The sequence below is a fragment of the Pleurodeles waltl genome, chromosome 11 (genome assembly GCF_031143425.1).
Source record: "Pleurodeles waltl isolate 20211129_DDA chromosome 11, aPleWal1.hap1.20221129, whole genome shotgun sequence".
In the NCBI taxonomy this organism is placed as follows: Eukaryota; Metazoa; Chordata; class Amphibia; order Caudata; family Salamandridae; genus Pleurodeles; species Pleurodeles waltl.
This window is the reverse complement of record NC_090450.1, coordinates 904,139,028-904,165,479: the sequence shown is the minus strand read 5'-3', so window position 1 is coordinate 904,165,479 and position 26,452 is coordinate 904,139,028. Positions and strand designations below refer to the sequence as shown.

General features: G+C 42.6%; 1 protein-coding gene across 1 annotated transcript in view; it reads right to left on the bottom strand.

Moving 5' to 3' along the window:
• Positions 1-26,452, bottom strand: part of BRAP (BRCA1 associated protein) — a 218,404-nt gene that overhangs the window by 54,400 nt on the left and 137,552 nt on the right. Inside the window, exon 9 of the mRNA XM_069214836.1 lies at positions 14,084-14,193. Within this exon, the coding sequence (XP_069070937.1) occupies positions 14,084-14,193 (110 nt within the window). The remainder of the gene's footprint in view (positions 1-14,083; positions 14,194-26,452) is intronic.

The window sequence follows — 26,452 nt, the reverse complement described above, 5'->3', positions numbered from 1 at the left end:
GTTCAGTTATCATTTGGGTCGAAGTCCGGAATAATTATTATTAATATCTATGCAAGAGGGGTAAAGGGGGGGCTTGTCCTCCAGCACGCTCCGTGTGCTGGAAGTGTTTCTTAGGCTATGCCCCCGGTATTTTAAAATCATTGTAGCAGGCGACTTCGATGTCACTTTCGAGCCTTTAGACTGGGATGATCTCAGCTCCACTCATGAGGAAGATCGAATGTGGTATGTTCCATCCCTAGACATCCCTCCCATCAATAGATGGTTGCAAGCAGCAGTGCAATTAAAAGCCTTGACTATGGAATTTGGGCTTAGAGCACTTAATGGCAGAACTAAATCAGATGCTAAGGTCTCTTACATGTTTAACAAAACTAACCATACACGCAGAATTGATTGTTGCTTAGTTGATTTGAGATTGTGGCCTTTGGTCGTTGACATGATAGTTGTTGAGAGGATAGAGAATGACCACATTCCACTCTGTCCAAATGCTTGCCGTATGTGACCAATTATCTGTGCCTACCATTCCCACTATACGACTTACGGACATTAGTATGACCAACGACATAAGATATTTGAAGTGGCATCAATTAGTAGCCCGGCCTGATATTTTAAGTTCTGTCAATATTGTCTTGAGGTCTTGGCTGGCTCAACTAGAGGCATGCTCCACAAATAATAATGTGCATCTGATTCTATTTCATGTTCTTTGCTTTGAAATTATTGCGCTCCATTTCATGGTAGATGGCAACTTTGGAGGCAAAAGTCTCAAAGGGAAGCATCCTTGGTATAACAAGGACTGCCGGGCCTTAAATAAACAACTGATCAAAAGGAAGGATATAGCCTCTATCCATATAGCCAGGAAATCTTACAAGGCTGCCATCCGTAAAGCCAAGCGTATGCAGGACGAGAAATGGTTGGCTGCACTGAATGAAGCTGCATCTGATAAGGATTGTGTAAGAATTTGGTCCCTGGCCTGTGCGAGGCCCTGATAATGGTGTGTTGCGCGTAGAGACTAACATTGTTCCATCAGATTGGGTTTAACCATTTCAGTCAAATATACTCTATGGATTGTTCTAGTGTGGGGTATGAGCAGAACTGGGCTGTTCCCGCCATTTTTGATCAACCACCCAATTCTCCAACTCTACATTTGTTCACTCTTCCTGATGCTGTGTATTCATTAGGCACCCTCAAGCGCAGTAGGGCAGCTGGCCAGGATGGTGTCCCGGCAGATTTATTTTGACTGACCTAGATGCCTGGTCCAGATAAATTCCTATTCTATCTAATGTAATAGGGGCAGGGGTACCAATCCCTAATTCGTTGTACTCATCCATAAAAAGGGTGATAGATCCTTGCCCTGTAATTATAGGCCTATCAGCTTATTAGACTGGGTGCAAAACATTTTTTGCCAATGCTTTTTGGGGAAGATCCAGGATTGGATATCTGAACATGACATTCTCAGCCCTCTGAAAGCTGGGTTTTGCATAAAAACTTACACTACTGACCAAGTCTTTAGATTCCTGCGTCTATATTGGAAAAATGTCTTAACTGGCAAAGGAAACCTTTATGTTGCTTTTGTGGATCTAAAATCTGCGTCTGATTTAGTACCTTGCAACAAGCTGTGGGAAGTTCTTTTTGACTTGGCAATGACTCCCTCACCTCTTTTCCTTACTAGTACACCTCCATGAGGATAGTATGCATGTGTTAGGTGGGGTGATCAGGGGCAACTGACCAAATTCCAGTACTAAGGGGAGTACGACAGGGAGCCATCCTTGCTCCAACTTTATTTTCATTGTATATGAATGATATTGTCCTCTTTTTAGCTATGGTGGAGGCAGATGTACCATGTATAGGTGCAAGTAAAGTTCCTGTATTGTTGTTTGCAGACAACACTCTCTTAATCTCCAAGACCCCTAGAGGTCTACACAAACCCCTACATCGATTTGAGGAGTTCTGTCTCTCTCAGGGACTGGAGATTAAAACCTCAAAAAATAGACTGATGACGTTTAACCCCCACAAATCATACAAAGAGAAGGTAGTTCTTGGAGGCATGTCGCTTGAAAAGGTGAAATCTTTTGGTTACCTTGGTTTGACAATATCTGAAAATTCGTCTCTACCACCAAGCACCCAGTTGTTCCCTCTTTTTTAGGATTTGGGCATTAAGGGAATAGGCCCTAAAGCCCGTTTACGTCCTCTTCTGTTCTGGAGACGGCTTTGGACTACTCAGGAGCTTGCCTCATATACTGAAGCCCTCCAAGCTGTAGATGAAGCTGATCCCTCTCTTAGTGTCCCTTGGCTTAGATATGTTAAGGCTTCACTGTATTCACTTGGATGGTGCGAGCTCTGGGATTGCCCAAATGTGGCTGCCTTTCGTACGAAGCTTGATTTTAAAATTAAGTATTGGAAGATGGTAGATTCTGAAGAACTGCATGTAGCAATTCATTCTAAGGTGTCTCATGCTTTTGCTGATCTGTAGGATTCGTGCAGCTATGAGGCATTTTGGGACATAATCTGGACTTCCAAGGACAGGAAGCTCTACTTTCAGTTTTGTGTAGGAACTCTACCACTAAGATCATTCACTAGCAGTTGGTCATCCGTCTGAACTACTGTCTGCCCAGCTTGTAATGCTCCTAATGAAAATTTGCCCCATGTATTTTTTGTCTGCCCTGCTTATGTAATCCCTTGCAGGAAGTGGCTTGCACCTTGCTGCAGGGCGTCCGCATATCTGCTATAGCACTACGAATTCTTAAATCAGATACTGCTCATGTTTTAGTTACTGCTGTCGCTAAATTCCTTGGAGCTATGTGGACCAACAGAGCAAAGATTTTATCTTCTTCATACGAAGTTATCTTGTATGGATAGTTTTACATAATCGCAGGTTGCCTCCCTAATGACGGACATGGTTCAGCACGCTTTCATGAAATGAATTGTTAATTAGTGTGTGTATTCCTAACACTACTGTGTTTTTGGGCCAAAGAAGCTGTGCAGTGACTATGTTGGATCTGTGGCCTATAATCATGAAATCTTCTCTGTAAATCATTTAGGAAAGTGCTTCTTAGAACTGTATTTGGCGTTGATCGCTGAACAAACTACTGCATTTTGAACAGGTATATAACTTTTAATATTTTTTATGTATATGGTACCAGAGTACTAGTACTCTGTGCCCAAATTTTATGTTTAAGTCCTGGGCCCAGTGGTATTTATTATTGTATCAATTTTATCCTTGTCTTAACGTATTTCTAATGTATATGAAATGTGATATTTTTTTTCAGTATGTTTTGTGCTTCTATGGTAATAGCTACCAAAATAAAGCTTATTTGAAACTACTAGGAAAAAGACATGACCGCAATACCTGCAGTAGGTCCAATAGAGAAATATCATCATGCATAAAATTAAAAAAATGTTTTTATTCTGACTTGGGTATTGATATGTAAAATAATTATGACAGACTATTGAGATGGCATAGGAAATGGTGGAAAAAAATCTGTGTCATTACATATGCACTCCTACTGCCTGAGACACTGCAGATTAATGTATGACTGATGCTTGTTCTCTGACAAATTTGAAACAGCCTTACATAATGCTGAACCTTTGCAACTAGGGGGCTAAGTTACTTCCCCATCAGTAATATTTTTTTCTGGTGGATACTCTAACTGCGGATTCCTTAAATTGTGAATTTCCCCTAGTGCCAGAATGAATGTGGAAATATCTCTGTTGCACTCACATGTGGTGCCATTGATATCCGTTGCAATTCCATCCTGACTTCAGACAAGACAACACAGTGCCACCCATGAAATCAGTTTATTCATTAGACCTTCTATACCCAAAAATGAGAAGCACAGCTAAAATGATTGATCTGTCACTGGTAGTGCGTGATTGTAACTTGGGACCTTATGAATACTGAAAACCTCACTCCACATAATGGAGATATCAGTGGGCAGTGAGGAAACTGCATTTAACATATCCACTAAAGACAGCCAGTATTGAAGGTAACATAACAATGTCTGCAACTGTAAAGCTTATGTACACCTTTGGGCTTCTTGGCACTGAAATGCCAGACGTTTATTGTGGCCCAACGCAATGGTACTCACTTTATTAACATCGGAAGGATGACAAGCTGAAGGGACCCACCAAGATTCAAACCTGTGACCAAGAGGTCAAACACAGATACTTGGAGTGGGTGCATCAGTTCACTGAGTCACCAGACAGCATAACCTATAACTTATTTTGATGGATATTGCTAACTGTGAATTACTTACTAAACTGTAGTCCACTGTACGCAACAATGCCTCTGAGACCAAATGTGCACTCCTGAATGTGTGCAGTAGTGCTGGCAAAGTATGGACAGATGTCCATAAGGCTTTCTGGCAGATGCTGAAATTGGGACACCCGATTAAAGTAGTAGTTATGGGCTTTGCCCTGGTAGTAGGAGCTCAAAGGCCGAAGGAGGATTTTTTTTTTTGTTTAGTCCATATAAATTGATTTGGTGGAAATGCAGCAAGCTGCCAAAACACAATCAACCACCTCAGACCAAAGCCCTATATTTGTTTCAATCAGTCAGTCATCTGTAGATCGCATCGCTGTCACCCCTCGGGGTATCTGGGCGCTGGGGTGTGATGTTTCTGTCGAACAGCCAGGTCTAGAGTCTCTTTCTGAAGTCTGCCAGTGAGGGTGCAGTTCGGGGTGGAGGGGTAAATCGTTCCAGGCCTTGGCAGCGATGTAGGAAAAAGAGTGGCTGTCGCTGCGCCAAATTATGGTTGTGTGCGAGAGCAAGAGAGGAAGAACGCAGATGTCTGTTGGGGTGGTGGGTTGGTTGAAGTGTAGACGTTGGTTGATGTAGTCTGGTCCTTGATTATGTAGAGCTTTGTAGGGGTGCGTGAGGAGCTTGAAATTACATCTCTGCTGGATGGGGAGCCAGTGGAGGTTTCTGATGTGGAGGTTGAGGGGGGGGGGGAATGATGGCTGGTGTGGCTGCACCTGGGAAGGTCCAGGATGAGTCTGGTGGCAGTGTTCTGCATTGTCTAGAGTCTCTTTAGGAGCTAGAAGGACATGCAGATGTAGAACTCTTTACCATTATCAAGGCAGCTGGTGACGAGGGCCTGGTTGACAGTTTTCTTGGTGTTGGCCGGGATCTATCTGGAGATTCTGTGGCGCATGCTGAGGGTGTGGAAGCAGGAGATGGCAACTCTGTTGATCTGCCGCTTCATGGTCAGCTCACTGTCGAGGATGATGCCATGGTTGCAAGTGTGGTCTACAGGAGTGTAGCGGATGCCACTTTCGCTGGCCACCAGCTATGGTTCCATGTGGAGGTGTTTTTCCCGAAGATCAGGACTTCTGTCTTCTCAGAGTTGAGCTTCAGGCAGTTAGTTTTCATCCAGTCGGCTACGGTGATTCAGGTGGTGGAGGGGTCTTCAGTAAGCAAGAGGATCAGCTGACTATTGCATGCTTAGGAGATGATGTTGAGTCCTAGGGATCTAAAAATGTCGGCCAGGGAGGTCATGTAGGTATTGAACAAAGTGGGGCTGAGGGATAAGCCATGGGATACGCTGCAAATTATGCTCTTGGATGCAGAGGTGAAAGGGGGTAGTCAGATGCTTTGAGTGCGTCCTGTTAGAAAGAAGGCGATCTATTTGAGGGCACTGTTTTGTATTCTCATCCAGTGGAGCCGGGTGATGAGGGTGTGGTGGGAGACGGTGTTGAACGTTGGTGAGAAGTCGAGGAGGATCAGGACAGAGGTTTCCCTGCAGTTGAAGAGTGCTCTGATGTCGTCAGTGGTGGTAATAACTGCGGTCTTGGTGCTGTGGTAGGAACAAAAACTTGATTGGGAGGTGTCCAGTAGGTTGTTTTCTTTCAGGTAGCCGTCGTAGAGATGCTGAGTGATGCCTTTCTCGAGTACTTTGGCTGGGTAGGGGAGTAGAGAGATGGGTCAGTAATTCTTGAGTTTGTTGGGGTCTGCCAAGGGTGTTTTTAGGAGGGGTTTGATTTTTGCATGTTTCCATTTGTCCGGAAAAACTGTTGAGGTGATGGAGGTGTTGAGGATTCTGGTGAGTTACGTTCTGATAAGGTTGGGTCAGAGGTTGAACAAGTGGTAGCGGCATGGGTCGGTGGGTGCCCCGGAGTGAATGGATGACATGATGGCTGAGGTGGATTGAATGGTGAGCGGTGCCCACGTGGAGATAGTGTTGATGGTGTGCGCTTGGGTAATGAGAGCTGTAGTTCGAGATCGTGGGTTTGGGGGGGTCAAAGATGCTGTAGATGGTGGTCATCTTGCTGTGGAAGTAGTCTGAGCGGGTGTTGCAGAGTTCCTGGGAGGAGTAGATGGTGTTCTCCGTGGCTGCTGGGTAGGATTATTCTTTAAGTATTTTGGCGTTTGGATGCTGAAGCGATGCAGGTCGTGAGGGCCGCTCTAATGGCCTCCCTGAATGGTCACTGGTAGTTGCTGAGTGCTTCTTTGTGGGCTGTTCTATCAGAGGGATTCCTGGTGGATCGGCATTTTATCTTGAGTTTGTAGCAGCTATGCTTGGTGTCTCTGAGCTCCGAAGTCTAGCAAATGGAGTTTGTAGAGGTTTTGTTGGTTCTTGCTGGTTTCAGTGGGGCAACTGAGTCGGTGCATTCGGTGATCCAGGAGGAGAAGTTCAAGATGGCCTGATCGAGGTTGGATGAAGCCTTGGGTTTGGATTAGCTGAGGACCTGCATCCACTGTGATTCAGTTGCTCTGCTCCAGTTGCGATAGTAGACTCTGTGGTTCTTGGTGGTGGTGTGTTGGGCTTCGGCAAAGGTGAAGTAGATGATGATGTGGTCGGACCAGGAGAGCTCTATGATGTGGCTAAATCTGACTCTCTCACTGGAGGTGAAGGGGTGGGGTGGGGTGGATGGTGTTTTCAGCCTTGTGTGTGGGTACGTTGACCAGTTGGGTGAGGCCTATGTTGCTCAAGTTCTCGAGGAGGGTGGCGGAGTTTGCATTGTTGGGGTCATCAATGTGGAAATTGAGGTCGCCGAGTAGAATGTAGTGGTTGGAGTTGATGGCTAGTGGTGTGTTAATGCTGGGTATGGGGTCCAAGAAGGCCGGTTGGAGTCCTGAGGGTCTGTATACGAGGGTGCCTCTTAAGGTAGTTTGGTGTCAGTGTGTAGTTGGAAATTGAGGTGTTCCATTGGGGGGGGGAAGGGGTGTGAAGTGTTGTCATTAGTAGTGATATATTGATATATTGAATGGTGTTCTGGGATATGATGGCGATGCCCCCGCCATTTTTGTTGGTGCGGTCTTGGTGTATGATCTTGTAGCTGTCGGGTGATGCAGTGGCGAGGTCCAGGTTGGAGGAGGGGTTTAGCCAGGTTTTGGTGATGAAGGCTATGTCTGGCGAGAGGGAGATGATTGTGTCCCAGATTTCCGTAGCATTTTTGCAGGATACATCAAAGAGGTTCCGGGTTGACCATGGCCTTCCGGGTGGGTGTGGTGTAGGGTGTGTGTGGGCTGGCAGCTCAGTGCTGCAGGAGAAGTGGCAGTTTTGGCAGGTGAAGGGTCCTTTGGTAGCATGTGGGGATGTGGTGCAGCAGTTGCTGTTGTGGCGCCCAGGATTAATGGCTCTGAGCTCCTCAGTTGAGTAGCAGTAGTTGGCTGGAGGGCCAGGGTTCCTGACATTAGGCGCTTATGGCGTTGCTTTTGGCGCACCTGTGGTGCACCTGCTGCACACACCCATTGTACGCAGCTGTGCTGCGACCTCCATTAAGTCAGTCCTGGGAGGGATGGCTGGGTGCTGGGTGGCAGGAGATAAAAACAGCTGGAGAAGTGAAATGGGGAAGAGAGGAAAAAGAAGCAAAGGCAAGCAGGGAAAAAACGAGCAGAAAAGAGTGAAAACGGAGCAGAAAAAAATTAGCAGAAAAGAGGGGAAAAGGTGCAGAAAATTACACAAAAGAGGAGAAAGGGTGCAGAAAAAAAGCAGAAAAGAGGGAAATCGGAGGAAAAAATAAGCAGAAAAGAGAAAAAAATGAGCAGACAAACTATCAGAAACCAGGCAGCAGAGGGTGGCAGTGGGTAAGCTGGACAGGAGACTATCCAGGGGGAGCCGGCAAAAGGACCTGCTGTCATGTAGGCTCTCATTATTCTAATGAGACTACTGGATTCCGAGTGGCAGAATGGCCTGCGGTGTGGGGAGACTGAGTTTAACCCACTACAGGTGACACCTGTCGCTCCAATCCGGGTTCTGCTCCGGCTAACTAGCAGTGCCTCATCTCTACCCCAGGGCAGGGATGATTGGGCAGTGGAGCACATGACATAACTGGTTTCTCAGGGAAGCCGTGGTCACTCAGGTCTCATCCGTTTCTCTCAGTTACATTAGTCTCACATACACAATGACAAACAGAGGCAGTATATATTTCAATAATGCTTTAATAAAGCGACTGCATCTTAGATAGCGTGGACTGCAATAACCAGGACGATACAGCATGACAAGATTAAGATTGTGACAAGGCGAGTAAAACATAAAACAAATGCTACCATATTGTCACTAGAGTCAACAGACTAATTCCTACCTAACCTATGATAGAGCACAGCATGTTAAGCTCTAATTCTGCCCTTCAGGTTCCCCTGGGAAGGTATCATCCCCCATACCTGAGTAAAAGGCTGAAGTTTGCAAACAGCTGTAGCGAAGCATTCGGCAATCAGCATACAGTCGTAGTTCTCTGGCTGGAATCTCCCTCTAACATGTAAGGGACAGGGAAGTGTTTTTATAATAAAACTACTGATGTTCTGAGAAAATGTCCCTACATAAGGATGTGCATTTTCTATGAATGTCCGAGACTAAACTTATACTGCGTTCACCGGCAACCTATCTTACTGCAGCCTTGGAAAAAGCACAGAGTGAGCAAGAATGTCTTGTTTGAGAACAGAGTGCTGGCCTAGGCAAAAACAGCCAGATAGAAAGAAAATAAAACAAGACCATAAAAGAGACTACTGTAACCTTAATAAACGAAGTTGAATAAAATATATCTAGGTTAAAGCACACAGCAGCAGGCCTAGTATGTTAAAATAACGTGCATGAAGCTATAATTAAATGGCTACACAACACTGCCATATTCATCCAATATTCATGCTTGAATGTGGTGATTGTGGAGAGATGAGGTGCAGCAGCCTGACTTGCTACTGGGTCAGCAGGTCCTGCTTAAGTGGTGGACAGATGCTCAGGGTTAGTCATTGGAAGCATCAGACCCTCCTGGCAGAATAGGAGCCTACCAGAATGAGCTATTGCCAGGTCCCACTCAACTGTCTTCAAGACCCGCAGGTTCAGTGGCAGAAGCAGAAACATGCTAAACAAAAGAGGGCCCTTTGAGAGGAATATAATAAAAGAAAGGCAGAACCGGGGGAAGTAAACTGCAAAAGCAATCAAACCTGCCTAATCAAAAATACAATCTTACTATAACTAATGTTAAATCAACAAAAACTTGAGCCTCAGAGATATGCAATAACTCTTGAAATGTTTCCATTAATTTTCTTTATTTTTATATAGCATATAACTATTTGTTGATTGGTCAACCACTCTCCCAGAATAAAAAAAGGTGATGGCGGGGGTGGGATGTGGCAACAGGAGGGGGTGAGGGGGAAGTACCCTGGAGTGGGTGAGAGAAGCAACAGGGAGTTGGTGAGGAGAGCAAAAGTAGCTCGCAAGGGAGATCAAGACTGTGTGCCAAAACAACACTGAGCACGATGGAGTCAGGCTCTGGGAGAAGCACAGGAGAGAGCTTGCAGAACAGGGGAGGCGGCAACATGCAGTGCCGGGGTTGGGGGAAGCACACAAGGGAAAGGAGGTGGTTGTGTTTGGTCACTTAGAAGGTACTCGTACGTTGTTTATTTTTTAAATATTATTGACCCTAAATAATGTACTATTTCCATCATCATCATCATTCTTTTTGAGTTGTTGTTAAAGAAAATAACTCCATGTTTACCATATTATTGTTGCCATCACAACATAATACAGTATTTTACTGGCATCTCTCATTTTCCTTCCATCTGCAAATCCCAGTTATAAACCATTCTCGTATAAGCAGTCTCCCTTAATGTTTCCTAATTCTGGTGAAATACTAGATTTACCCTTTCATATAGCTTTTCCAAAAACTGTCATGTGTTGCAGGGTTTCTTTTCCATAATGTATATGTTTACACACAAGATAAGCCTGATTGTATGCCAACATGAAGCACTAACTTGTTAGAGAGCTAGTGTGAGTGAGAGACAAGCTAGGGTAATTCTAACAGCTTGTGCGAGATCACCGTATTTTCAGAACTATAAATTGACATTAGTTGCACTAACAAAACAGAGAACTGAACATTTTCAACTCTCTTAAAACTGCAAATCTACGTGCTGTGATTGGCACTGCAAAACCCTCCTGCCTAATGTAAATCAGACCTGGGAGGAAATAGAAGTGGCTACATTTGCATGTCTTCTGTGTGTTTTTGCTACAGAGGCAGTGCAAATTCATGGTGATGATACGAGAAACAGTGCACAAGTTCCCCTTTTGCAGGGATATGTGGATTTGGGTGGGCCTTGGCAAAACAAATAATTAGAGAGGAATGGAATTTAGGAGGGGCTTGGCTAAAGGAAATAATTAGGAATGGATGGGATTTGAGAGGGGCTTGGCAAAAAAAATAATTAGGGAGTTCTAATAACTATTCAATCAGAATAATCATGAGGCCAAAATTGTTCACAGAGTTAGTAAATGAAAGGCTCAATAGAAAGCTGACTGTTTGTAATTTCAGAATTAAGTCATGTCATACTCAACAAAATAAATGTATCCAAGGAGTTGTCTTCATAATGTCCTCATAATTTATATTCTTTTTTTATAAATCACATTTATTGATGTTTATACTTGCAATAAACAATAAAAGCAAAACCCCAAAAAGGCTTCCAGTTATTACATCACTGCTACAGATGTGTGTGTCTACATACCTCATAGTGCTCCTTAATACAGTCCTAAGTAATCCCACACAAAATGTGAAATGTTTCTGGGGTCACCCCATAGCTTAGTAGATGGGTTTGTCCTGCTTTGCACACCAGTCCATGGCTGCCTGCCATTATGAAAGTTGGAGGAGGGGGCAGGGGGATATTTCCAAAAGTGAGCAGTATCTCATTTAGCCAGGACTTCTAGACATTGCCAGCAGTGCAAGCTCCCCACGGGTTCCTCCCATGACATTTAGTATACATAGTGGGTCTACTCTGGGAGACACTGTCGCCAGCTTCTCCAACACTCTGGTATCACCCCTCTGAATAGTCTGCCAATATTGAGAAATGCAACTACGGGACCAAACCATATTGAAAGAAATTGGCGTTTTGGTTTGTACAACCAAAATAGGCTGGAGTGTGCAGGCACGCCATAGGTGTCGATGTGTGAAGTAAGTCACATGGAGATAATTTAGTGGGATCAAACTGAGACAGGAGGAGATGACAGTAGTCTGGGAAACCATTCAAGTATCTGTTGGTTCAGCATGGTTCGGTGGTCCTGCTCAGTTCTCCCATTTTCAGTTTGAGGGCAGTGAATGGATCAGGGGCATCGATCACTAATGAATGGTAAATATGAGAAATCCCACCCCTGCTCAGTTTTCCCATCAGGAATTTTACTTGAAGTGGATTGTGCTCTGAGGGCTCTAATATCACCGAATGGTGGCTTGCAATAGTGTGATGCAGGTGCAAATTTTATGGAATGGAGTTTTGAAGAGTGCAAATCGGGTGTACAAGTCCTGGAATGATTTCATACTCGACCCCTGACAGACATCTCCTAGGTTAGTAATACCAATCCTGTCCCATTTAGTAAATATCTCCAATTGTCCAGCAGGCTGAAGCCACTTCCCCCTTCCATTACAGAGTTTGATATGTACATATCGTATCCCAACCGGTCATGTATAGTGCCGACCTCCATATCAGAAACACTACCTTGGTTAGTTCTGGTAGATGCTGGGTAATAGACTTACCGTACACCATGCCCATAAAATTGTTGAGGCCCATTAGGGACAGTTCTGATAGTTCCTTCCCATCCTCCGCCCAGCCAGTGGTTAATCACCAGGATCTGTGAGGCCCAATAAAAAATTGCAGGTCTACCATTCTCATCCCCCATCATATACTGATTGGCAACATTTATCAAGGGCAATTTGAGAAGGACAGCTCGCCCACAGAACGGAAGTGTTCCTATATAGTTGTTGTATTAAAAATAGAAGGGTAGTTAGAGAGTCTATGATATTTTAAAATGATAATGACAACAAATCATAAAGAGAACCATTATCAATTTCTGTGTGGTCAGAGATGAAGGAAAGATATTTTGGGTTGAAGTGGATGGCGTAAGGCTTGAAATTACCAGTGTGAACTCACTATACTTAGAGTAACATAGAAGAAACTCAACTGTGTTAAAAAAATAAACAAATAAAAAGTATTCTGGACAAACAACATTTTATTCAAAGACCCATCATTGATTGCTTCGCTGTAGTCCGTACCATTAAGCAGCATTCAAAAGATGTGAAGCCGGTTTCCATCTCCTCTCATAAAGACCTCTTTCTGACTGTCCGTCTGAATAAAATTTCGTTTATCCAGAATACTTTTTGTTACGTTCTGCTCCTAGAGGGCACAATCCTGCGAGTGGCCTTTCCTAGGCCTGATTTGGATCCTTGTACTACCTCTGCGATTGAATGAGTTGGACAACCTTTTCGCAGTCTTTTGAGTTTATGATTTTTGGAAATGCTGTATGATGACACCCCCCCTCTTTTTGGTCCTTATTTTTTTAGCTCTGTAGCGCCCTGAAGAAGGTGGTTCCGCACTTTGGTGTTTCACGGAAACGCACGTTGGCGCTCTCACAATCTGTATATGAACCAGAAAGACAAATAATGTTGTGACGATAATCAACTATATATTTATGCACTGTAATGAATAATTCACTAGCAAATTGTGGGATTACATAATTAGGCTAATTGTTTTTTTGTATTTGAAAACTGATGTGTTATTATTCCATGTAACTTTTGATGTCTCATGGTTCTGCATGCTTTGTTTTTAATGTGTTGTCAGTTGGTAAGTGTTGTATGAATGTGGTATGATTGATATACGTATAAGTATTATATTGTAACTTGAGTGGATTGTAGGGTGGTCTGTTTTAAATGATTTGTTTTGGACTGGGTTTATTTGCTAAATATGGTCAATGAAAAAAAGTTATTTTTGTACTGATCCGTCTTGAATCTGTAAATAAAAACTTTTGTATCAGGCATGTGCAATGGCACAGGTGCACGCACAAATCATAATGCATACGCAAGGTTACAAAATGAGAAGGCACGTCATTCTGCTTTTTAAAAAAAAAAAGAAAACAGCTTTGGGCCGTGTTGCCCAAGATCTTGACAAGGCTGTTAAGCATTGTCAAAAGACATTGGCACAGATATCAGGTCTCAAAAGCTAGACCTATTTGCCACTTTTTTGTTGTAAAGTATTTCTTCTTCATCTGCGTTTGTTGGGACTTGAGGAAACTGTACTTGCAAATCAGTTGGCTCAACTCCTTGAGGTTATATTGGGCTACAGTAAACAAATGTTTTTTTGGTTTAAAGTGGACTATTTTTTAACAAATCAAATGTGTATTAGGTATTATCAGGTGTTACCTGCTCAGTGTGCTTTGTGCTTGGATCCCTTCTAGGACAGAAAGAACATGGAAATCGAAAATTCAAAAGATGGATCAATAACAGCTCACCAGTGTGTAAAGTAAAGTTGGGGGAGCAACGGATGAGAGGAGGTGGGCGGGAGGAGAAGGCAAGCAAGGGCACTGTTTACATGAAAATTAAAGTGCACTGTAAAACGTCACACAAGTGAACCTGTAAACATCTGTGAATGGGGGAAGGCAACAGACAAGCTGTAGGGATAAAATGAGGAGAGCAAGGATGAGAGGCAACAGCATGGGAGTTGTAGACAAACACAGGAACTCAGCGACTGCTGTAAATCCGTAGACACTATAAAACCCAAGACACGTTGATGTTTATTGACCTTTCCCACATCATTGCAGCCCTTCAAAACATGGTGTTCTAGAAGTATTATTCACAATTGAAGTCTGTACTTAAAGATAAACAATATCATTGGTCTTACCTCCAGTTGCAAGGAATCAATTTTTTCTTCCTGACAAGTTTCACCCTCACACTCATATTGAACTATTTTTCCATCTGTTTTACTTGCGACCAGTCGATGGACGTAATTATCTTAAAGAAAAAAAGCCAAGGGTCATGATATACTTTAAAAAACATATAAAATTTTAGTAAAAGCGTATGGCGAGATGATTTACAATCTGTATAGCAATTCCAACAGTAACAAATAGCTAATCCCAATGTTCTATTTTAAAGTAATCAAAATCAGTAGTCAGAGTAAAAGATTAGCTTAAATTTGACCATAGCTCCACCATTCATGCAAAGATGGTTTTCTACCGTACATCAATAAACAGAGATTAAAACAATTTAGAAAGGTAAAGAGAAACGTTAATTCTCATAAAAACATTACTACTCCAAACTGTTCAGATTCAAACATTGAAAAATTATTCCTAATATTTCATCAGTCCAATGTGAACCATTTGTATCAAATGTTAGACGCTTCTGAAACACATTATTACTACAACAAAAGACAGATATGTCACATTACACCACCTACTGAGCAATCTATAATCTCAATCAACATTCCCAAAGTAACTAACCTCTCCTTATAAAGCAGAATTGCAACTAGAAGTTACTTCAAAAACAAGAATTCAACAGTGCACACTAACAACAAAATTGAGCAGGCACTGGCTGATGGGTTAAAATTCCTTGCCAAAACACTTTTGCAACCCTCTAAACACCCCATGGAGCATCAAAAGCATGCAATGACTTTCAAACTGGGAACCATTTAACAACGAATACATCGCATAATCTAAACATATTTACCTCATTAGTACAACTTGAACAAATATCACCTACCACTTGTGTTCTTTAAACCTCAATCCTAGTGTGCAGTCAACTAATTCACTTTAAAAACGTAAAAAGATTTAGATGCAACTACAATGGATCTACGCCCCAAGTACTAATCAGAAGGAATGCATACTATCAATACAGTTCAATATATTTTTCAAAACTATTATTCTCAGATTTTCAAAGTATAAACATACAGGATTTACTTAGTTCTGAATTTATGCTCGACTCAACTCCAGGAAAGAAATTTACTACACCACCTGGGTTTCTCCCTCATGGACAGTAAAAATAAGGGACACAAAAACCTGACTTGGCAGCTTGGGATGTATTAATATGCTCAGCAGCTAAGCCAACATAGACCAACACTTTGTGACAAGACAAGTATGTGTATAAGAAATCTTCCTAACCACAGTTAACTGGACACTTAAAAGGACCTGACAATTTACTTCCAACTGAAGTGGAAAACTTCAAAATCATAGTTAGCAAGCACTCATAAACACAAAGATTAATTCAACCACCATGACATGAAGGCTTGCACTCTAGAACTCTAACCTCAAAGTTAAGGATGACTATCTATTCAAACCACTACCCATGAATCACTCACAATGTTCCCAACTTTGAATTAGAGCAAGATTACAATCTTTTTTAAAATAAATTTGTTTATTGATTTTTAAATAACATATGAACAGACATATAACAATAAATAACTGCTTTAGTATGCCCAAACCTCTTAGAACCCCAGTGTCAGAAATACAGGAGTATATTGAAAAAGAAACTACATCATGGAAGACCAATTCCGAATATGTTAGCCATGCGCCCCAAACCTTATAGTGCTTCTTTGGGCATCCCCTGGTCTTGTAGAAAAATGTTCCCACTGTGGCAGCAAAGTCCATTCCCAGGGCCCATTCAAAGAAGAGCGGGGGCCCGTCTAGAACACAAGTGACGGGCAATGTCCCTCTTTGCAATAATGAAGCCCAGACCAACTAGCTGTCTGATGTATTGTGTCCTTCCCCATTCATCCAGTAGGCCCAAAAAAACTAGTTTCGCAAGAGGGACATCTCTGTCCACAATCTGAGAGATATAGTACAAAGTTGTGTCTAATAAGTTAGGATAACCGAGCAATCCCAGATCACATGAAAGAATGTGCCCGTTGGGTGTCGGCACTGCCAGCATCATGGAGGCAGAGCACCCTCCATCCTGTACAACTGTGAGGGACTGAAGTATGCCCAGTGGAGGTACTTCAATTAGATAAGGGTGAGTTTTTTAAAAAATTGCTAGGACTCCAGGTGCAACTGTGGCCTCCCTCAAGTCATCATCATCATCATCATCCAGGGGGCCTAGGTCCTCCTCCCACCATTTCTGTAAAGGAAACATGGGGTTAGGGGTATTGTTCAGTTACAAAAAGTAGAGGCATAGTTGGATGGGACTCCAATAAGTGTGCCTCTAGTGGGGTGCACTTGGGGAGGGGCTCCGCGGAGTCAAGCAGGGCCTCAAGGACATGCCCTAACTATAAATAGGATTGTATTTTGTGCACAGTGTATGGGTCAGTCAGGTGTTGAAAAGTGCACATAGACATGACTGTCAAGATGTCCCCCACTATTGAGATGCCTATGGAATCCCAGGCCCGGAAGCCCTCCAGCAAGGCTGTTTTACTATTCCAAGTCCCTGCCTAGAGCGGTTTCATTGCCATTGGCTCTCCATGCTAGCCAATCCATGTCAGCGACTGGTGCCAGGCTAGCAAGAGTACAGTGGGTGGCAGGTGTGTTGCATCCATAAAGGAAGCAGAGCGTGCTGTGACTCTCCAGTGCTCAGAGTTCCACCGCTATGGAGCAGTTGTCACAGAGCGCAAAAAAAAAAACACAGCGATGGGAAGGTTGTGGCTGGACCAGTAGTATAATTAAAGGTCTGAGAATCCCAGTCTGCCATCGTACAGGAGTAGCACGTACTTGTGAAATTAAATCTGCGGCAAACCTCCAGCCCAAATGAAGTGTACCACATCTGATTGTCGAGCACGGAAGAAGGATGCGGGATGGGGTAGGAGGAAAGATTATAATATTAAAAATAACATTCTAATATACTCCTGAAAAACTGCTTTCATTGACAGATGATTAACATCTAACAGCTGTAGCCTGGACAATTTTTCTCAACAACATTGAAGTTATTTGTCTCAAGGAGTTGTGGGAAACGCCCAGCTTTTGCTTTCTTAACTACACAACACAAAAAGCTATTACAAGGAAAACCACAAAGACAATACTGAGCGGGAATTTATTGACACTTGTCAACAAACCTCTGGAATGACACAGAACAAGTACAAGAAGTACTTTTAAAAAGTAAAATGCAGCTACTAGTACTATAATATTATTTTCCACCTGTGTTTGATAATAACATGAAACACCTTAACTCCAACTCTTGAAGAACTGGAGAGACTAACTGCAACTCACTCAGAAGCTAATATTTTAATGCCTGGAGACTTCAATGCATACCTTTTATTTACATCAACTATGACCTCCCAGCAGTGCCTAATTTGTAAAAGAATATGTACCAGAGCCCAAGGATTTCTTGGATGCTCAAAGCAGGTGCTGCTGAATGTCAGGTATGAAGACCACCAAGGCTGCATAGTCTTGACTCCAACTTATGCCTTTTTCATCCATCACCCTACCTTCCTCACCCCTTTACTGCACTCTTGCAGCTTGTTTTTTTTCCTGCTTTCTGACTTTGTCACTGTTTTTCAATCTCTCTTTATCCTTTTACCCCTTTTTAGGTCAAGCCTAGGTAGCACACCTGCGCTGTCTCTCGACGTGCTGTAATCTACTTCTGTGGGCTTTAACCACGTCCATCACACGTCCATCACTTTCATTCGCTCCTTGGCCTGCCTTTCAAAATTCCTTTGGTTTGTTAGGTAAATGGTTTAGTTTTGCCCCACCTTGACGCTGGTTTGTTACCGCCTTGGAAACTGACCCAGTTACATGGATAATTGCACGGTTGGCCATAAACCTTAGTGTTGGTGCACTGCTTTTTTCTTTTGCCTGTCTGCTTTGTGTTGGTGGCAGTATGTTGTTTCGTCCTCTGGCATCTCGTTGTTTCTTTGGGACAAAGGCTGCAAGCTGAAGGGTTATGCTTTACTTATTTATTTATATAGCACAAACTTGACTGGAAGATTGGAGTGCTTTATATGAGCACAGGTTAAATTTGCAGCCTCATTCCTAAATTCTTCCCAAGTTTAGCAGTTGAAAAATATACAAACTGGTGCCTTTTAAATAGAAAAAACACAAGGGAAACTCAGCCTGTGGTGGTCCTGGGACAATGGGACTTTCAGCAAAACGTTCAAAACGACCTGCTCTTTCTGTCCAGCTCCCCACACTAGGTTGGGGGGACCCCAAAATCATAACCTCTCCCACCATTCAGTGTGTTTTTAAGTTCTCTCATGGCTGGAGCTTTTGTTTTAAGTTGGGAGTGGTTTATGTTCTATGGTTACACTGCAATGCTCTCTGCTACTCTCTTTTCATGTGGTTATGCCCTCAAGGGGCTGACTATATAGTTACATGACAAAGTTTCTTCTAAATGCTATTGTTATTGCGGTGCACTCCAGGGGATGTTCTGACCATTTCAGTCTAATGTCAAGTGAATGACGGAATGCACAAACACAGTTTATTTCTGATCGGCCAATGCTTGTTATGGTGTTCTTTCCCTTGCTATGGGACAAAAACTTATTAGGGAAAAACATAAGTGCTAGCCCCACATGCACCCATGGGCTCACATTAAACGCTGCCTCCCCGGGAGATGCACATGATTTTAAATACAAATTAGTAACATCTTGTGAATACTACCACTCACACAATAAATGAGAATTACACCTAAAGAGATATACACAGTAAATCTCCTTATTAGATCCTTTGCTCATTTCGAATCCCACAGCACCTACACTATTACTTGTGCAGAAATCATGCTATTAATTAATAAAAGCACTCTTTTCCATTCTCCGGCCCCACCGGAATCCGAGGTGCAGTTTTTAAGTAAAATTCGTCTTTACAGAGCTAATTGCTGGAACAACTCAAACAAATGTGCAAGAATCCGGTCAAATTAAAAGGTTCAATCCAATAGCCTATACAGAAGAAAGATCAAACATCAGAACTGAAAAACAACCATCTTTGCATTTTACTAGTCATGGATGCGAAATCTTTGTCAATTTTTTTCTCCCCAGCAAAAATCTACCTGAATAGGTTTATGAACACAAAATCATCAAATTCTGTCAAACCAGTGGTAGGTCAGCAAATGCTGTCAAACCAGTGGTAGACTGGCATGCTATTGGTTTTCCGCTTGCTAGTCAAAAAAGCAAAGGAGGGGAAGGACTACAAATTATATGCATGCTACATTGACTACTCTAGAACCTTTGCTAAGGTTAATAGAAACAGTCTCTGGCAAAAACTGAACTCATGGGGAATTGATCTGACATTTTTTTTGTCACACTAAATAAAGACACTTGGGTGCAAGTTCAATTATCCAATGAAATGAACCTAACCCCAAACATTTTCATCTAATACTTATAATATCACTTAGAGTCACCAAAATGAAACCAGCAGAATAAATTCACTTGACGTATGCAGACAACCTTGCTATTCTTTCCTTAAGTTGAATAGGTCTTCAGCATTAGTTGAACAGCTGACATGAATATACAACTGTGAACTTCACAAAAACAAAAATCATGCCTTCTGGAGAGTCCTTAGGTACTGGTAACCTCAACAATAGAGCAAGTAAACAGCTATCCTTAGCTTAATATAAACATCAATAAGAATCTGTGCAATATTATAATTGGCAAGAGTGTTGTCAGCGCAAAACAATTTGAAAAGTAAAAAGGAAATCAGTCACACTGTATTCCGAAGGTGCTCAAGCAAGAGAGGGAGGACCCACCTCAATACCCCACCAAAGTTCAAGTAAAAGTCCAATAAGTCATTTCTAGTCCTTGCGAGTGTCACCACAATTTGACCCAATTCTTGCTGATATTCTTCCACAAGATATTCTTTATTTCAATATTGTTCATGAGGCGCTTCTAGCCAACATGTGTTTCATCCAGCCTCATCAACAAATCTTCCTTCACGGCTAGAAAAATATATCAATTAAAAACCCTTAACAGGTTACTATATGTCTTACGCACAATCGTGACAAAATCCAAAAGTTGTGATTTGTGAAAAAGAAGAACTTCAGTGGAAAAAAAATACTTCCTTCCAACTACCAAATATCCCATACATGCATAACTCACAATTTTGTATGCACCACCTGCATATTCCACATAAGGTGCATTAGCTACTTTAATAACAGGGTACAAAATTCATGCGGTATTAACAACAGCTTTGCATATTAATATTCCTTGGCCCACAGGAGAGTAAAGACTGAACATCTGGAGTCACCAAAGTGAAAAAAATTATTGTTAACCCCTTAGGTGCGTCTTATGGCCAATGGCCGTCACACGCACACCCTCCCTGTGCGTCTGACTACCACTGGCTGTCACTAGGGAGGTCTTTGAAAAATCCTCTGGTGCAAAGCACCAAGTGTTTTGTTTGGGGAAAAACCCCGGTCAAGACACGGAATAGCTTCTGCGTCTCTCCCGCCCTCCGCCCGGCACGCTGACATCACAAACCTCCACAGGAGCGGCCATCAAGAAGCAGGTAAGGTCTGTTTACATGTCCGGTGGGGTTTTAGATGCCCCCCATGTTTGTGGGTGGCATCGCTGGAAAGGTGAGAGTGTCCCCTTTCCAGCGACGCCTTTCACAAACAGATTCCTGATCGTGGATCGCAGCACGCCGCGATGCATGATCAGGAATCCCACAAGGGAGGAGGCAAGGGGAGGGCGGCCCTCATGGAAACAGGCCGGCCCCACACTCGGGAGCATATAAACTTGCAAAAAAGGTGATACTGCGCATGGGCATCGAGTCCTTTGTTAGATTGTTTTCCAGCAGGAGGGTGACGTAAAGAGTGTATAAATGTACATATAGATATTTAGTAAAGAAAAGAGATGTCCATGCAATGTATATACATATTTATAATATATTATACTACAACTGCCACAGGCTCCCAGGGAGGACGCATGTGAATCTACAGCACTACATGCCACGAACAGATGTCTACTGGGGAAGTAACATTTTCCGTTCAATGGCATGTGTAGCTGTAGATACACATGCTTTGCAGACTGTAAAGCAGTCCCGTCCCAAAATAAGTGGTGGTTAGCCTGCAGGAGTTGAAGTAGTTTGAATTATTGTGCTAAGCACAGCTTGTCCAACATTTGCTTGCTGGCAAGATAACACATCCATACAGTAGTGTTTAGTAAATGTGTGTGGAGTTGACCATGTGGCAGCTTTACATATGTCTGCAATTGGTATATTCCCTAAGAACGCCATTGAGGCTCCTTTTTTCTTAGTGGAATGTGCTTTAGGAGTTACTGGTAACTGTCTTTTAGCTTTAAGATAGCAAGTGTGAATACACTTCACTATCCATCTAGCTAATCCATTTTTTGAAATAGGATTACCTTTGTGAGGTTCTGAGAATGAGAAAAGAGTTGTTTGGATTTTCTGAAATCTTTTGTTCTGTTTTTATAGTACATGAGAGCTCTTTTAACATCAAGGGTGAGGAGAGCTCTTTCAGGAACTGAATCTGGCTGTGGAAAGAAGACTGACTGATATGAAAAGGTGAAACTACCTTTGGTAGGAATTTTGGATTTGTTCTAAGAACTAATTCGTCTTTATGGATTTGAAAGAAAGATTCTTCTAAAGTGAACGCCTGACTTTCGCTAACTCTTCTTAAAGAAGTGATTGATACTAGAGTACAAGAATGCATGGGTTCAAATGGTAGCCCCATAAGTCTTGTGAGTACAATATTAAGATTCCACACAGGGGCTGGAGAAACTGTTCGTGGCATAACCCTTTTAAGACTTTTACAACAGGAATCCTGAACAGGGAAATATGTTGTCTATTTTGAAGGTAAGCAGCTATAGCTGTTAAATGAATACTAATAGATGAGTATGCCAGATTTGCTTTTTGTAAGTGTAGCAAATAGCAAACGATATCCTGTACTGAAGCTTTAAGTGGATCAATATTTTGGGGTTGACAATAGTAGACAAAACACTTCAATTTAGCAGCATAACACTGTCAAGTTGTGGGTTTGCGTGCCTCTTTTAGACTATCCATGCATTCAGATGGAAGCTGTAAATAGCCAAACTCTATGAATTCAGGAGCCAAACCGCCAGTTGAGTGTGCTGGGATTTGGATATCCTTTGAGTCAACAAATATGGTCTGTTTGGCAGTTTGTGATGTGGTGCTACAGACAGGTCCAGTAGTGATGTGTACCAATGTTGACGTGCCCATGTGGAAGCTATGAGTATCATAGTGAGTGAGGTTTGTTTAATCTTTATTATCAGAGATCGAATTAGTGGGAGAGGTGGAAAAGCGTAAGCAAATATCCCTTACCAAGTCATCCATAGAGCATTGCCCTTGGATTGAGGGTGTGGGTGCCTGGATGCGAAGCTTTGGCAATTTGCAGCAAAAAGGTCTACGTTTAGGGTTACCCAAGTTTGGAAGTATTGTTAAATCACTTGTGGGTGAATTTTCCATTTGTGGACTTGTAGCTGTGTCCCCTCCTTAAGAGATACACTAGTTGATTGCGTATCCCTGGAAGATACTCTGCCATTAATTGAATGTGATTGGGAATTGCCCACTTCAAAATTGTCTGTGCTAAAAGGGACAATTGAGATGAGTGTATCCCCCCTGTTGTTGCAGAAAAATCATTGTGGTCATATTGTCTGTCCGTATTAAAACTATCTTGCGTGTGATTTGTGTCTGAAAAGCTTTGAGTGCTAGGAATACTGCTAGTAATTCGAAGTAGTTTATATGATATATCGGTTGGATTGAGTTCCATTCCCCTTGTATAGGGAGGTTGTTGAGATGTACTCCCCAACCTATCAGCATCTGTTGTGATTGTGGTCTGAGGTACAGGATCCTGAAAGGGCCGTCCCTTTGATGGGCTGGTGTAATTCCACCATTGCAGAGGGGGTTAAGTCTGGCGGTCCAACAACACTAGATCCTGAATTTGACCCTGTGCCTGAGACCATTGTTTAGAAAGACACTGCTGTAGTGTTCGCATGGGCAGTCTTGCATTGGGGGCTATGGCTATACATGGAGTCATCATTCCCAATAGTTTCATCATTAGCTCTACTGTATACATGTGGTTGTACTGTAGTTGAGATATGAGATTGAGAAATGCTTGAATCCTTACGGGGTTTGGATATGCTAATCCTGATTGAGTGTTCAGAATTGCTCCCAGATACGGTTGTATCTGTGATGATTGCAGGTGAGATTTGTGGTAACTGATTATGAATCCTAGATTGTGCAGGATGTCTATGGTATATTGAGTATGTTGTTGACAAATATGAATTGTACTGGCTTTTATGAGCCAGTCGTCTAGGTACGGGAAGACATGTATGTGTTATCTTTTGAGGAATGCTGCAGCCACCGCTAAGCATTTGGTGAACACCCCTGGTGCTGCTGTTACTCTGTATGGTAGCACTTTGAATTGGTAGTGCTTTCCTGCTATGACACATCTTAGATATTCTCAATGTGCTGGATGTATGGGAATGTGGGAATAGGCATCCTTGAGGTCTAATGCTGTCATGCAATCCTGTTTTAGTAGTAGGCGGAATTATGTCTTGTAGAGTGACCATATGATAGTGTTCTGAAAAGATGTATAGATTGAGGGGTCTGAGATCTGAAATTGGTCTTAGGAGTACCATCTTTCTTTGGTATCAGGAAGTATATAAAATATACTCCAGATCCCTGTTGGGATATATGCACTACATCTATGGCTCTTTTGAGTAGTAGTGATTATACCTGCTGCTTTAATAGAGTGAGATGCTCCTGAGTAAGTCTGTGTGAACGGGGGGGAATGTTTGGTGGAGAAGAGAAGAGTTCTAGACAACAGCCATGTTGGATAATTGATAGAACCCATTGAGCTGTGGTGATGTTGTACCATTGTGGGTAACAATTTACCAGTCTTCCTCCCACAGGCGATGTATGCTCTGAGGGGATTTGTAAAAAGTCACTATTTTGTTGAGCTACAGGAACCTCTGGGAGCAGCTGATTTACCTCTTCCTCTATAACTAGATCGTTTGTAAAAGCCTCTGAATGAACCTCTGTTATAAAGTGTGGCCCTTGTTTTTGTTGTGAGGTGGATTGCTCCATGGTTGATTATTTGAAACCACCCCTACATTGTGGCCTACGAAAAGTGTCTCTAGTGGGTGTGGTGTATAATGCACCCATAGCTTTAGCTGTTAGAGTCCTTTTTAAGCTCGTCTATGGTGGTATCGGCCTCTGGCCCAAATAAATGCTCTTTACCGGAGGGCATGTTTAATACTGCTTGCAGTATCTCTGCCTTAAATCCTAAAGCTCTTAGCCATGCATGTCTCCTGATGATTATGCTGGTGTTGACTCCCTTTGCTGCTGTATCAGCTGCATCAGTACCGCATCTAATTGCATAGTTAGAAATAGCTTGTCCTTCTGCGACTATTTGTGCGCCCTTTTTTGATGTTCCAGTGGAAGATATTGAAGCAAGTCTTCCATCTGATTCCAATGAGCCCTATAATATCTTGCTAAAAGTGCCTGGGAATTTGCAATCCTCTAGTGGGTGGCAGCTGGAGTAGCAACTCTTACATGCTGCATCAAATTTTCCACTTTCTTTGTCTGTAGGAGCATCTCCCATAGACTGGCTATTGGCTCGTTTCCTTGCTGCACGTACCGCTATAGAATCAGGTTGTAATTGTGCCCTAACAAAAACTGGAGCAGAGGATGCAGGTTTGTATTTTTTTATTTTTTTTTAATCAACCCTGGGGGGGTAATTATTCTTGCTTTTACAGGTTATTTATAAATGTCTTCAGCATGTCTAAGCATGCCTGGAAGCATAGGGAGATATCGGTACTCTTTGTGAGTAGATGCTAAAGTATTAAATAGAAAACCATCCTCAATGGGATGTAATTGTACGTTATGGTAGCCCAAGCTATTACTTGATTATAAGCAGTGGTATCTTCAGGGGGAGATGGCCTTGCTGGGTATAAATCTGGGTCATTAGGGAGAATGAGATCTGGGTCTTATGTATCCTATGGCTCTACCTCTTCTTGAGGATCAGTTAAGTCATCCCTATGTGGTGATGCGGATGATGCCTGTGGAGAGAACTGTGTTGAGTTTGTAGGCGAAGGTAGAGGTAGTGGTGTGGAAGGAAGGAAGAGAAGGAGAATGTGGTGGTGTAGGCTGAGGTTGTTGCACTGCCTTTTGCTGCTCCTTCTGTTTAAAGACTTTGATAGGTGGAGTCCCAGTGTCTAAATTCTCTCGAAAAGTTAGTTTTCTTTTAATTGTTGGAGGAGGAGAGGCTATGATCCTTCCTGCTTCGTGGTGTATATGAATTTTGCACTGTTTAGTGTCCATAACCTCCAAAATATGTTGTATTTCAGATGATGACTCAGTAGCTGGAGAATATTTATTACTGGCTGTTTTTGATTCCAAAGGTTTGGCTATGGAATGCTTGACTCAGACCGAAAATGTCAGCTCTGGAAGTGCTGTTATTTTTTTGGGCTCTGAGATGGAAAAGTTCGATTTTTTGACTTTGTACCGAAACAGCTGTGGCAGGCTGTTTGGTGTATGCTGAATGCACTTTGGTCTTTTGTTTCGGTGCCGAACCTGAGGGTTGGTCATCTGAAGGTATTTTTCGGGTCCGAAGGCAGTGGAGGACCGAAGACCGATGCAGGAGTGTTTTTAATTGTCTTTGTTTGGTGTGACACGGCTGATGTACTCTATACTGCACCGGTGGGATGGATTTGGCTGTCAACATCTGAATCTCAATCCGAATCTGCAATGGAGATGGCTATACGCCGTTCTACTTCTTCTCCAAAGATGTTGGGTGTGTGTGTGTTCTGACGACTTAGACGCAATCTCCATTCTTCGGTCCGCACAGTCTTTTTGGAACAAAACGATCTACATGCGTAGCAGGTCTCTTCTCTGTGTTCTGGAGACAGGCACTGGTTGCACACCAAATGCTGATGGGTGTAGGGAAATCTGGCGTGTCACAGTGAACAGAACTGAAACGTAGTCCGTTTCATCAGCCTAACATTGTCGACTACAATATGTCAAAGTAGGCCCAAGAAGGGCGAGGTCGCCCCCAATGGCATAAAAGAACGAGTTACTTACCTTCGGTAACGACTTTTCTGGTGGATACATTAGCTACCTGTGGATTCCTCACCTAATGAATACTCCCATGGCGCCAGCATTCAACGGAAATCTTCTTACTAGTCTCTGCACGTCGACGAGGACGTCACTCTAGCCCACGCGACGCCGTCTGACGTCATACAGGCAATAAGAGGTCCTCGACGACGTGCGGACGTCAGTACCAATCATTTTTTACGTGCATGAGAACAACCAGGCAATGCAATGAAAGAGCAAGGCAACATCCCATTACATTGTAAAAATACACAACATTGCATGAATAACTGTAA